This window comes from Bos mutus, chromosome 13, assembly GCF_027580195.1.
Source record: "Bos mutus isolate GX-2022 chromosome 13, NWIPB_WYAK_1.1, whole genome shotgun sequence".
NCBI lineage: Eukaryota > Metazoa > Chordata > Mammalia > Artiodactyla > Bovidae > Bos > Bos mutus.
The window spans coordinates 12,811,424-12,826,102 of NC_091629.1; the positions used below are offsets into that span (position 1 = coordinate 12,811,424).

General features: G+C 43.1%; 1 protein-coding gene across 1 annotated transcript in view; it reads right to left on the reverse strand.

The window, feature by feature from the left end:
- Positions 1-14,095, reverse strand: part of C13H10orf67 (chromosome 13 C10orf67 homolog) — a 100,128-nt gene extending 86,033 nt beyond the window's left edge. The window contains exons 1-4 of the mRNA XM_070382151.1: positions 14,055-14,095; positions 3,470-3,606; positions 1,900-2,011; positions 478-598 (exon numbers count right to left, since the gene is read on the reverse strand). Coding sequence (XP_070238252.1) covers positions 478-598; positions 1,900-2,011; positions 3,470-3,606; positions 14,055-14,095 — 411 coding nt within the window. The remainder of the gene's footprint in view (positions 1-477; positions 599-1,899; positions 2,012-3,469; positions 3,607-14,054) is intronic.
- Positions 14,096-14,679: the final 584 nt, after the last annotated feature.

Sequence of the window (14,679 nt, forward strand, 5' to 3'; positions counted from 1 at the left end):
GCTCCTTTGTCCATGGGATTCTCCAGGGAAAAGTACCGGAGTGGGTTACCATTTCCTCCTCCAGGGGATCTTCTCAACCCAGGGATCGACCACACATATCTTATGTCTCCTGCGTAGGCAGGCAGGTTCTTTACCACTAGGGCCACCTGGGAAGCCCCAAATAGAAGTAGTGTGTATGCTGTATGCTCAGTCACTTCAGTTGTCTCCGACTCTTTGTGACCTGATGGACTGTAGCCTGCTAAGCTCCTCTGCCCATGGGATTCTTCAGACAAGAACACTGGAGTGGGTAGCCATGCCCTGAAGTAGTTGTTTATACTAATAATTAAAAACACACACACACACAACTGTTATCCACCTCAGTTTATAGAAGATGCTAATATTTTAAAAATGTTAATCATTTCACTTTTGTCAAGGAAAGAAACATGAAGGCAAATAATACAAATTATCTCAGGAGTTTCTAAATAAATTCAGATTTACCTGCACTAGATTTTGTGTAGCTAAGCTCAACTCTTTCAATGGCAGAATCTCACTGGAATCCGTTTGAGTAGCATGGTCTGTGCTGAAAAAGCCAACCTTCAAATCATCTGAAATGGTAAATCTGAAAAATAAAAGAGGGGGGGAGATTAAATGTGCTTTATATAATAGATATTACCTTAAAGATATATTTAGTGATATATATTTGGAGAAGGCAATGGCAACCCACTCCAGTACTCTTGCCTGGAAAATCCCAAGGGCGGAGGAACCTGGTAGGCTGCAGTCCATGGGGTCGCTAAGAGTCAGACATGACTGAGCAACTTCACTTTCACTTTTCACTTTCATGCATTGGGGAAGGAAATAGCAACCCACTCCAGTGTTCTTGCCTGGAGAATCCCAGGGACGGGGGAGCCTGGTGGGCTGCCGTCTCTGGGGTCGCACAGAGTCGGACATGACTGAAGCGACTTAGCAGCAGCAGCAGTGATATATATTTACACGTATTTTGTATAAATCATATATATTTTTTTAATTTTATTTTTAAACTTTACAAAATTGTATTAGTTTTGCCAAATATCGAAATGAATCATATTTTAAAGATTCAAAGGATTGGTGAAATGAGAAAACCACTTAATTATCTGCTCATGATTTTGGGTTTTCCCTAGGTCTCAGTTGGATTATCAGATTCTCTGAACTATTTCACATTGCTACACTGATCTGACTTCCATTTTCTGAGTCATGACCAATTTATGAGCCTCCTTTTAAAATCTCATCCACTGTTTTATGTATGCTGCTGCTTGAGGTCATTGTAAATCATGTGTGGGCATAACAAGCAAAATTCCTTTTAGGTAGAGGTTCTGAAAATGTGGTCTGAGAACTCCTGGAGTTTCCAGAACACTCAGGTAATCCACAGGTAAAAATTATTTTCATAATATTATTAAGATTGAATTTATCTTTTCTCCTATCATTCTCTCACAAGTGTTCAGTGGAGTTCCAGAGGCTATAGGTTATGTGCCTGGATGACAGATGAATGCAGAAGCAGAGAGGAGAATTCAGCTATTTTCCATTAAGCCAGGCATTGAAAAGATTTGCAAAAATGTAAATGATACTATTCTCATTACAGATTCTGTCTTGAAAAGAGTCCAATTTTCTTTAAAATATATTACTTATACAGAATAGGTTTATCATTATTTTAAATGTTTCTCCTTTAAAATTTCTAATATGGTAACTATGAATAAATAAAACATAAACTAAAGATCTTTGAGGGCCTCAATAATTTTTAAGACTGTAAAGGGATCCCGAAACCAAAAAAAAAAAATTGAGAACTACTTCTCAAGATAATCACACCACTCTATTGTATTTGGCTTTAAACTCAGTTCCCCCCGAAAAAATCAAAGTGGGAAGAAGTATTTTGTAAAATCCTCCTACAGACTTTTAACGATGGACATCTCAAACCGTAACAAGAAGGCCAAGTTTCTGGATGTCCTTTGTTTGTCAGTTTGACCAAACTTACCACAAGCAGTGGTTTCTAAAATGTCAGCTAAAAAAAGAGAGCCATGAAAGCCTAAGGAACATTCCCAGGCTTTTCAATGCAGCCTCTATAGAGAGAGTATCCATGTATCTACCCTCCCTTCTCTGCTGACCAGGTGGAGCAGATCGTGATGAGGGGTACCCCATGGCAATCTCCCTCTTTTTACTGCTGGCAGAGCCTCAGACTTATCTCCTACAGAACTCAGGGAAGGGTGAGAAAATTCCCAGTATCAAGGGCAACACTTGTGTGGTCTCAGCCCACCGCAGTGATCCCAATCTTCTGGGCAGGTTTTTTAGGAGTGGGAGTGGGACTCGGTTCTGAGGAGTGTGATAGGACAAAAGGCCTGTCAGGGGCATGTTAAGCTTTTTACACAGGAGCACCTGGGGATAGGTCCCTCTGTGACTCTGGACACTGCCACATGTAGAAATGAGGCCAGGAACTGGCACAGTTGTCTGATGACCACAAGGGGGTCAGCCAGAGGGCAAAGCCAGTGCATAGATGATGCACTTTTAAAAAGATGGACACAGGCACTTCCCTGGCAGTCCAGTGGTTAAAACCCCAGGCTTCCAATGCAAGGGAAGTAGCCTCCGTCTCTGGTTGGGAAACTAATATCCTGCATGCCTAGTGGTGTGACCAAAAACAAAACAAAGCAACATGTTGGGAGACTGGATAAATTGAACAAATATGTAAATGTACTGAAGATGACAGAAGTCAAGTTCTCCAGTCCCAGAAATGAAATTTACAAACATAAAAAAAGAAGTAGAATAGGATATACCCTGAGACAATGTAATGGAACTGGAAGTTTGGGTATGAAGGCATGGTTTTATAATTATGTACATAGATAGTGATAGGTACAAATATGTGCATACGTATGTGTGTACATACTTATGGACATTTGTTTCTAGTTCTGTCCAGCGTGAGAACCTAGAAGCGATGACACCCCAGTAGCAATGAACACACCAAAAACACAGATGTTGATTTTTTAAATAGCATTCTGCATTAAAAGGAACCAGGGCTTCTTGGGAAAATGGCTGGTTTCAAAGGTGGGAGAACAAAAACATAAAACGAGCCTGGAACATCTTGTTTTTCCAAAAAGTTGGGAAAGAGTGAAAAAAAAAATGATAGAGACAGAAACTAGACTGAAGAGATTCCCACTGGTCATATCTGGGACAATTTGAGCATCAAAATAAATGATGAAAGTATCAGATTACAGCCTATTGAATAAAACAGGAATCTAGCAGTCCAAATGAGAATGAGACGCTCTAGTAAACACAGAAGAGAATGGTGAAAATAGAGAATCACCAGTGGGCAGCCACTACAGAGGTGATGGATTAGGGTGGGAGTTATCAATAGCAGCTGGGGTTAAGCTTAGCTAAAAGGCTACAGCTCGTCAGTGGAAGTTTGATTAGGAAAAGGAAATTTTGTTGACAAATTGAACAACACTACTATATAATTCAGCAGTCTCACTTCTGAGTATATATCCAGAGGAAGCAAAATCACTGTCCCAAGGAGCTACCTGCACGCTCATGTTCACTGCGACGTTATTCACAATAGCCAGGGGTCCACTGACGGATGAAGGAATAAGGAAAACGTAGCGGACTTCCCTGGTAGTCCAGTGGACAAGACTCCATGCTCCCAATGCAGGGGGCCAGGGTCCAGTCCCTGGTCAGGGAACTAGATCCCACATGCCACAACTGAAAGATCTCACATGCCTCAACTGCAGATCCCTCAGGCCTCAGTGAAGATCGAAGATCCCTCGAGCCTCAGCTAAGTCCTGGTGCAACCAAATAGACAGACAAATAAAAAATAAACATCAAAAAATAGAAAATGTAGTGTGTGCATATGTGTGTACAATGAAAAGTCATGAAAAAAGAAAATGAGTTCCTGTTATTTTCAATAACACAGATGAACCTTGAGGCCGTTACATAAGTGAAATAAGGCAGACTGAGAAAGACAACTGTTTGATTGCACTCATATGTGGAATCTAAAAAAGTCAAACTCATAGAAACAGAGAGTACAGAGACCGTTGCCACAGGCTGAGGGTAAAGGAAATGGGGGGATACTAGTCAAAGGGTAAAAACTTTCAGTTATAAGATGAATAAGTACTGGGATATAATGTACAACATGACGATTACAGTTAATAATACTGTATTGTACACTTGAAAGTTGCTAAGAGAGTCAATTTGAAATGTTTTCATACACACAAATGTAACTATGAGAGATGATGAATGTGTCAACTAACCTTATTGTGATCGTTATTTACAATATAAAAATGTGCCAAATCTTCACATTGTACACCTCAAACTTACAGTGTTCTGCGTCAGTTATATCTCAATAAAGTTGGAGGCAGAGGAGGAAGAGGAAATTTTGTAATACTTAGGCCCTACAGGTGGTGCTAATGGTAAAGAGCCTGCCTGCCAATGTTGGAGATGTAAGAGACATGGGTTTGATCTCTGGGTCCGGAAGATCCCCTGGAAGAGGGCACGGCAGCCCACTCCAGTACTCTTGCCTGGAGAATGCCATGGACAGAGGAGTGTGGCGGGCTACAGTCCACAGGGTCGCTAAGAGTCTGACACAACTGAAGCAACTTACTATACACGCTCACACTCCCTACACACAAAATAGTAATTTATTACAAAGGGAAGCATGGTGGATTTATGGCAGATCTGGGAGACACCAACCCAGCAAGGTCAAGGTTAAAGCACCAATGAGGGAATAGACTGAATGACACGCACTGGCTCAACTGATGCCCTGAGAATACGCAGCTTCATTTCTGTGGCATTCCTGCCAAGAACGCATGGCCTGAGTCTGGTTACAAGGAAACAGAAGACGGACCCAGGTAGCGTTGGTCATGCTACAGAAGGTCTGTACTTTTTAAAAAAAGTGTCAAGGACATGAACAGTGGGGAGAGGCTGAGGAACTCTTCCTGCTGGACGAGTCTGAGGCGACTGGATAGCTAAAGACAACACACACTGCTAGATAGGATCCTGGACCAGAAAGGAAAAAAAAAGTAATTGCTGGTACTCTTGGCCCAGCTTGAAAGGAGGCTTCGATAGGGCTGTGCAGTGTGGATCTGCTGATTTGAGAGTGTGTGCTGGTCATGCAGGAAGAAGTATCCATTTTAGGAAAAACACACTTGAATGCTTAGGAAATTCACACTTAATGGGAAACATGTCTGTAACACGCTCTCAGAAGGTTCTAAAAAGACTGATGATAATGAATGTCTGGGTGAGTGTGAGAGTGTGTGTGTGTGTGTGTGTGTGTGTGTGTGTACAGAGGCAGGGGGTGAGGAGGAAGAAGAGAGAAAACACATGGGAAAATGTTGGGAACTGAATCTAGGTGAGGAGTTCTTAGTTCTGTTCTGACAACTTTTCTGTATATTTGAAATTATTTAAAGTAAACTATTTTTTAAAAGTCAGACACCACCTTCAAGCAAGCTCAGATTCTGCCAATTTCACTCGGTAAGAACCGTCAGTATTTTAGGCATAAATCTCTAGAAACTCTTATCAATGGAGCAGGCATGAGCTTAAATCTGCATCACAACCATCCCCCTGTTTACTGTGCTTTTTCTGGAACTTTCCATAACTGGCTCCCAACATCTGTTTTTGTCTTTAGGTAGAGATTCTATTTAAGGTAGTGGTTTGAACCATTTCAAGGAGTTACTCTGTTTTCCTGGGTATCTCCCTTGTATACAGGAGGAATAGATGTTATTAAACTTCTTTTTCTTTTTTCTCCAGTTAATCTGTCTTTTATTATGGGGGGAGGGGGGCTCAGCCAAGAATGCAGAAATGGTAGGAGAGATATTCTTCTTCTCCTCCACTCAGCACATGGGACCGTCTTTCCCACAGCCGTAGGTCCAAGAAGCTTGGTAAAAATGCAAGAGGCGCCTCTCACTATTACACCTAATAACCCACCCCTGAAATCATTGCTTCCTTTCCCAGAAACTTTATGACCTACTGGCTTGGAGGTCTTAGTTCCCAAAGGGAGATTGCTTCTACTGGGAAGCACAACCATGGTTCTACTGAATTAGACGAGAGTGAATTGAACTGGCACCTGGCCACTGTGTAATCCCTACGCCACTAAACCAAAGACAGAGAAAGGGGGCACAGTACTGGTTGAGGTGATTAATTCTGATCATCAAGAAAGCAGGTTGTTGGTACACAGTGGAGTCTAGGACTACGTCTGGAACTCAGGAGATTCTCTGGAGTGACTCTGAGCATTTCCACATTCAATAGTAAAGATTAATGTAAAAATACAACCAACTCCCCCGAAAAGGCAGGGCTTTTGAGGGCTCAGAACCTTCAGGAATGACTATTTGAATTTCCCAGCTACATAAAGAACCTTGGCCTGCCTGTATCTTTCACCAAGTTCACCATGGCCACTCAACAAGTCATGCCCATGGACCAGCTCTGGCCGGCACCCTCTGGCAAGTGTCTCTACCACCAGCCACATCCTCTCCCAAGAGGTCTTAATCTCAGCGTTTGGTGGGAGTGGGGGACCTTTTAAATTCTTAGTTCTGTCCACATTTACTCTTCTTCTGCCCTCGGGGTCACAGCTACATTTGCTATTGTAATGCTGCTTAGAGGTTTTTTTAAACTGAACTAAAAATCCTTGTTAATATTTAATAAGAAACAAGAAATAGGACTTCCCTGGTGGCACAGTGGATATCTGTCTGCCAATGCAGGGGACATGAGTTCGATCCCTGGTCCGAGAAGATTCCACATGTGGCAGAGTGACTAAGCTCCTGTGCCACGACTGCTGAGCCTGTGCTTTAGAGTCCAGGAGCCACAGCTACTGGGCCTGTGTGCCTAGACCCCGGGCTCCACAAGAGAAGCCATTGCGATGAAAGGCCGATGGATCTCAAAGAATAGCCCCCGCCGACCACAACTAGAGAAAGCAGTGCAAAGCACCCAAGACCCAGCACAGCCAAAAACAAATAAATAACAACATTAAAGAAACAAGAAATATTTGTTCCTTGTTCAAACACTGGTGAGGTTTCTATCTCCTGTTTGAACCCGGAGTGCTGCATCAATAAGATAAATACAAACATGACCTAAACTTAAAACTGTTTTCTTTCTGCAATGCCTCCCACTTAACAGACCTCCATGATTCATCGTTCCAGCTGAGAAATGCAATTCCTCCCCTTCCCTAGCACCAAGCAGCTCCTATTTATTATTCAGCTTCATCTTTCAATAAGCTTGACCATGTATGGTCTTTCCTTCCTTCCCATTTTAAGCTAAAGATCTAGGGTGGATGGTAAGTTATGAATGTGAGCAGGTTTTATGATAAATATACAATGTTACATGTCAGTTATATCTCAAAGCTGGGAAAAGAAGAGAAGTGCAAAAAAAAATCACCCCCAATACACGTATCTTTAGGATATGATTTAGAAACTTAGAATAATGTTTTCAGTTATTCCCTCTGGTGCCATAATATTACAGTAATACAGTCTGATATTTTAAAACCAGTTTGAAGAATTTGATAGATACCTCCTCCACGTGGTAAAAATAAAATTAGTGCCTATTTATTGTGTGAAACAGAAAACCATAGGCTCAAAATGGCATTACTTATTCTAAAGCACATGATACCAAATCCAGAATTAATACCTGACTTAATTTGGGTTTCAACCTTCCCCAGAAATGTTAACCTTAATTAGCCAGCACCAAGAAGATAATCTGGAGAAGGCAATGGCACCCCACTCCAGTACTCTTGCCGGGAAAATCCCATGGATGGAGGAGCCTGGTAGGCTGCAGTCCATGGGGTCACAAGGAGTCAAACACGACTGAGCGACTTCACTTTCACTTTTCACTTTCATGCATTGGAGAAGGAAATGGCAACCCACTCCAGTGTTCTTGCCTGGAGAATCCCAGGGACGGGGGAGCCTGTTGGGCTGCCGTCTATGGGGTCGCACAGAGTCGGACACGACTGAAGCGACTTAGCAGCAGCAGCAGCAGCAGCAAGAAGATAATCCGTCGTGCAGGCCCTCTCCACTCTGTACCCAGAGGAAGAAGAGGCAATCTGCATAAAACCCCTGCCTTGCCCTTTCCCCTGCAAGGATAAGTCCTGGCCTAAAAACAATGCTTTTTTTTCTTCCTGCCTTTTTTCCTTTATGCTAACATCTCCTTTGTCCCACCCTTTCCCTTATAAAAACCTCCCATTTTGTACAGCCCCCTTGGAGCACCCTTATAATTGCTGGACAGGATGCTGTCCAATTCATGAATCACCTAACAAAGCCAATCAGATCTTCAAATCTACTCAGTTGAATTTTGTTTTTTAACAACTGAATGCTTAACTTGTCCCCTGTGCTTAGTCAAGGCATCTGTCTTAACACACACAATCTTTTCTCAGGTTATCTACCTTTCTTTGTTTTGAGGATATGGAAGCTGAGGCTCAAAGATTGTAAGTAATTCATCTAAAAATCACAAGCCTGTAAATTCCCTGGCGGTTCAGGGGTTAGGACTCTACATTCTCATGGCCAAGGGCACTGGTTCGATCCCTGGTTGGGCAACCAAGGTATCACAAGCTACACAGTGCAGCCAAAATGAAAAAATCATAAGCCTGAAGTGAGAGTCTTATCCTCCATCCCTTGTGAGAACAGGTCTATGGTCTACTATCCCTAACTGGTCCTAACCTTCTGAATGACTGATTCAGAAAGTTCTGACTCATTCAGAATCCAAGTGAAACATGAAAGTTCATTCTTCAGCTTCCCCTTAAATTCCAAATGTCTCTAATTTTAGATGACAACCCCTCTGCCTAGAATGGAAACCCACATCACAACAAACTAGCTAAGTGGTTCCTACACAGTCCTTATTTATAGCCTCAGCAATTTGATTTCTGAATAATAGCTTGGTTGTTATGCATAAAATACAGTCTCACAAAAATAGCAATTACAGGTTCTTTTTTTAAATAAATGAGATACAAAATTAACATATTAACTTATTACAGAAAACAGATCCATGAATATTTATTAACAGAAGGCAGTGACACTTCTCACTAAATCCTAGAATAGTCTATCTTAACAAATGCTCATTAATGAATTAGTCAAAGACAGTGGCATTAAGTGCACTAAATTTTCACAATGGTGTATTGCTCAGTTTAAATTTTTTATTTATTTTCAGCCATACTATTAGGTATGTAGGATTTTGGTTCCTCCATCAGGGATCGAACCCGCACCCACTGCACTGGAAGCTCAGTCTTAACCACAGGACCATTAGGGACCTCCCTGCTCAATTTCAAACAAGGAAAAAAAAAACAAAACAAAACCAAAGCACTCTTGCTTCCACTTTTTTCCTCTTGAAAGAAGGAAAGTTTGAGGTGTCCCAAGGTTCACAAGTTTGAGGTGTCCCAAGGTTCACACACTTCTTTTCAGTCATTTCCTGGGTGATCTCACCAAGTCTCCCATTTGTAGATGCATCTGTGTGCCAATTACTCCCACACTGGTATATCCAACCTGGCTGGACCTCTCTTCCCTAAATATGGTGCTTTAGCATAAGGATGGTTTTGAGTCAATTGTTTTGAGAAACTGCAGACACAGGAGAAACCCTGGAAGCAGAGTAGAAGTTATCTGTTTGTAAGAGAAATTTACATTTATAAAGGAAATCTCCACTTATAAGTGTCTTCCTCTCCTACCAGGAAGATGACTCTAATTCACAAGAGAATCTTACTAATGGAGAAGGCACCCATTCAGATCTGCATAACAAACCTTACCCTTGTTTACTGCTCTTCTTGGTAACCCCCCATAACTGTCTTCCCTCCACTCAACATCTTTTGTCTTTAGCGAAGATGGTATTCAAGGTGGTGGTTTGGGCCATCTTAGAATTTTAGTCATTTTTCCTAGGTAACTCCTACGTACACATGAGATATGCATGTTAATAAACTTTTTAAGTGTCTTAGCCAAGAATTGAGAAGAATACAGGGTAAATTATTGTTATTGCCCTAAAGACTCATACAACCAAAGAGCCTAGATGGATGACTAAGAGTTACTTCCAAGATATTATGTCCAAAAGTAAGCTTCTGAGGGACTTCCCTTGTGGTTCAATGGTTAAGATTCTGAGCTCCCAATGCAGGGGGCACAGGTTCGAGCCCTGGTCAGGGAAATAGATCCTGCATGCCACAACTAAGCCCTGGTGCAGCCAAATTAGGAAAAAAAAAAAGTAAGCTTATGATATTCCCCACAAAGCTATTCGTCTCAATCTTCTTCATCCCAGCTCATGGCATTTCCATCCTTCCGGTTAGTAGTTCAAAAAAATCAGAATCTTACGCGCTCTGTGTCTATCAGTTCTACTTTCAGCATAAATCTAGAATCTGACTAGTCTCACGACCTCCAACCACTGCTACCATCACAGTCATTTTCCACGAGGCTTATTGTCGTAGTCCCCTAACTGGTTTCCCTCTTTCTGCCCGTCCTCACTCAGTTGTGTCTGACTCGGCCACCCCATGGGCTGCAGCACACCCATCCCAGAGCTTGCTCAAACTCATGTCCATCAAGTCGGTAATGCCATTTAACCATCTCATCCTCTGTGTCCCCTTCTCCTCCCACCTTCTATCTTTCCCAGCATCAGGGTCTTTTCCAATGAGTCAGTTCTTTGCATCAGGTGGCCAAAGTACTGGAGTTTCAGCTTCAGCATCAGTCCTTCCAATGAATATTCAGGACTGATTGCCTTTAGGATGGACTGGTTGGATCTCCTTGCAGTCCAAGGGACTCTCAAGAGTCTTCTTCAACACCACAGTTCAAAAGCATCAATTTGATGCTCAGCTTTCTTTATAATCCAACTCTCACATCCATACATGACTACTGGAAAAACCATAGCTTTGACTAGATGGACCTTTGTTGGCAAAGTAATGTCTCTGCTTTTTAATATGCTGTCTAGGTTGGTCATAGCTTTTCTTCCAAGAAGCAAGCATCTTTAAATCTCATGGCTGCAGTCACCATCTGCAGTGATTTTGGAACCCAAGAAAATAAAGTCTCTCACTGTTTCCATTGTTTCCCCTCATTAGAGTCTAATATCAAAACAATAGCCAGAATAATTTGGTTGACAGATAAACCAGATAATGTGATTCCTCTGCTCCATTCCCCTCATATCTTCCCATCTTTGCAGTGTGTTTTATAATTTTATAGATATAGATATGTGCACGCTCAGTTGCTCAGTCGTGTCTGACTCTTCGCGACTCCATGGACTGTAGCCTACCAGGCTCCTCTGTCCATGGAATTTTCCGGGCAAGAATACTGGAGTGGGTTGGCATTTCTTACTCCAGGGAATCTTCCTGACTCATTGGATTCTTTACCAACTGCACCTCCTGGGAAGCCCTATATGTATATATATACAATATACATATATTGGTCTTCATCCATGCTTCTTGCCTCACAGCAGCCCAAACCCTTGGAATTTCCTAAGCGACAAGCACAATGAGAGAATCTTTTATTGTAATGTTTGGTCTGCTGTCCTCATTTTCTGAAATAGGGGAAAAGGTGAACTGGGTGTCCTTGGCTATTCAAGAGAAGCCCCTTTCAACCACACCCGCTTTTATGTTAATGAAGTGACTTTTGAAAAGCCCCTGAGGATGGAGGTGGTTGCCAGGGGAACCAACCAGAAGGAGAGGGATAGAACTTCCAATCCCACCTCCCCCAACCTCACTGCCAGAGAGGGCTGGAGGTTGAATCAATCACAAAAAGTCAATGATTCGGTCAATTGTGCCCGTGTAATGAAGAGTTTATAAAAATCCCTGAATTATAGGGTTTAGAGAACTTCCAGGTTGGTAAACAAGAATGAATTCATGGGGTGTACCCCAAACTCCACAGGGACAGAATCCCCTGTGCCCCAGACCCTTCTAGACCTCACCCTATGTATCTCTTCCTCTGGCTGTTCATTCATGTCCTTTAATAGTCTTTGTAATAAACCAGTAGGCAAGTAAGTAAACTGGTTTCTTGAGTTCTATGAGCCACTGTAGCAAATTAACTGAACTCCAGGAACCTCTGAGCTAGCCCTGCTTGTCAAAAGCACAGGTGACAACCTGGACTTGCAATTAGCCTCTCAAGGAGGACAGGGACAGTCTTGTGGGGCTGAGCCCTTAACCTGTGAATGTGACACTCTCTCCAGGTAAACTGCAGGACACAAGAACAGACCAGGATTACCAGTGGGGAGAGGGAAAGAGGGAGGGGCAAGATAGGGGTAGGGGATTAAGCAGTGTACTACAAACTATCCGGTCCCATCACTTCATGGCAAATAGACAGGGAAACAATGGAAACAGTGAGAGATTTTCTTTTTGGGGGGCTCCAAAATCACTGCAGATGGTGACTGCAGCCATGAAACTAAAAGACACTTGCTCCTTGGAAGAAAAGCTCTGACCAACCTAGACAGCATATTAAAAAGCAAAGACATTACTTTACCACCAAAGATCCCTCTAGTCAAAGCTATGGTTTTTCCAGTAGTCATGTATGGATGTGAGAGTTGGATTATAAAGAAAGCTGAGAATTGAAGAATTCATGCTTTTGAACTGTGGTGTTGGAGAAGACTCTTGAGAGTCCCTTTGACTGCAAGGAGATCCAACCAGTCCATCCTAAAGGAGATCAGTCCTGGGTGTTCATTGGAAGGACTGATGTTGAAGCTGAAACTCTAATACTTTGGCCACCTGACGCAAAGAACCGACTCATTGGAAAAGACCCTGACGCTGGGAAAGACTGAAGGTGGGAAGAGAAAGGGACGACAGAGGATAAGATGGTTAGATGGCATCACCAACTCGATGGACATGAATTTGAGCAAGCTTTGGGAGTTGGTGATGGACAGGGAAGCCTGGTGTGCTGCAATCCATGGGATCACAAAGAGTTGGATACAACTGAGCGACTGGACTGAACTGATGTAAGCTACAAGGATATACTGTACAACATGGGGAATACAGCCAACATTTTATAATAACTATAAATGGTGTATAACCTTTAAAAATTAGGAGTAACTCTATTGTTCACCTGTGACTTATAATACATAATATTGTACAGCAACCATATTTTAAGTAAAATACATAAATAAGCAAACTACAAGACACACCCAATCACTGTCCGCTGAGAATTAGAGAATTGCTTGGGGGTGTTGGAACAACCACATCTGACCACCTCATTCAAGGTCAGTGCTGCAGTCCTTACAGTGATCTGGGTTCCACACCATGAGCACCATCCACCTCTGAGCTCTCCTCCATCACTCTTCTCCAGCCACACCAGCCTCATTGCTGGTCCCGTGACACCTATGCCCACTCTCCTTTACTTCTTGTCCTCTGCCTGGAACACTTGCTCCCTGATAGAGCAGAAAGGTCCCCCTCTCAAGTCTGCAGTTCTTCTTCCCAAAGTCATTTCCAAGAAGTCTTCCTTGAACACAGAATCTAAAATTATAGCCCTGTAAGACTTACCTGGTGGTCCAGAGGTTAAGACTCAGCACTTCCAATGCAGGAGGCTGGGTTCCATCCTTGGTAGATCCCCACACTCCACATGGTATGACCAAAAAAATAAAATTACAACCCTCTTCTCCACTCCACACGTTATTTCTTCTGCTCTGTTTCCTCCTTAGCACTCACCACCACTTAACTGACTTTATTACTGAGTCGGCTTATTTATCGCTGGTTTCCTGCCTAGGATGTAAACTTCAGAAAGGACAGGCTTCTGTCGGTTTGTTGACTGGTGCCTCCCCAGTGCCTGATTCTCTCCTCACCCCAAGACTGCAGCTTCTCTCACGCACACCAGATACCAGAGCACCAACAGCTGGCCTGGGTCCTGCCGATGAAGAGAAACTCACAGGGGCAGCCACAGCTCCTTTATTCAGACAACAAGCACTGACTGAGCCCCAGGCACTGTCAGTTTGGCTGCTGAGCACAGCCAGTGCATTTTGCTGGAGAAGCTCACCACCAGGAACACCAAGGAATCCACGGTAGGAAGTCATCTCTCTTAGTCAACAACTAGAGCAGTTCAACACCGTGCCCACCATCCGCTACCGCCAATATGTGCTTTCACACCACCAATCAACCGGGTTCTGAGTGCATCCCCATCTCTTTTCACAAAGGCACTCACTTAACACAGTTCAGCGGGGGCAGCTGGGCTGGCAGCGCCATCTCACTGCGTCAGTCCCCACCACGGGGCTCTGCGCCCTTCATCCTACCCTAGAGAGACGCCAGTTGCAGGGCTGGTGTCTCAGCCAGCCCACCTGGCACCACGAGGGTCCCTGTCTTAGGGCACCTAGAGCAGTTAACCTAGTGAGGGCCATTTACGGGATTTCAAAAGGTTTTTAGAAAGAAAAATACCTCCCTCCCAGTTCCCCCACCCCAAGCATCAGGTCTACATTATCCAAATAAAACTGGGACAGAGGAGGGCAAAGGATTATAAGATGAAAAAACTGTCCAAAAGGGTCAAAAACAAGATAATTATATTGGCAAACACTTGCACGATACTATGTACCCTATTTGTATGTCGATCTTCCAGATTGACTCATTGAATGTTCGCTATGAACTATGAAGGAGGCGCTGTGCACCACCATCTTGGCTGTTTTCCTGAAAAGATAAGGCGGCACAGAGAAGTTGACTAACTCGCCCAAGTCTTGGGCCCTTGGAGTGTCAGGAGGATTTGAACCCAGGCAGTCTGGCCCTAGAGTCCGTGCTTGGTACACGGTAGTATATTTAGATATCAAAACAGCTGCCTG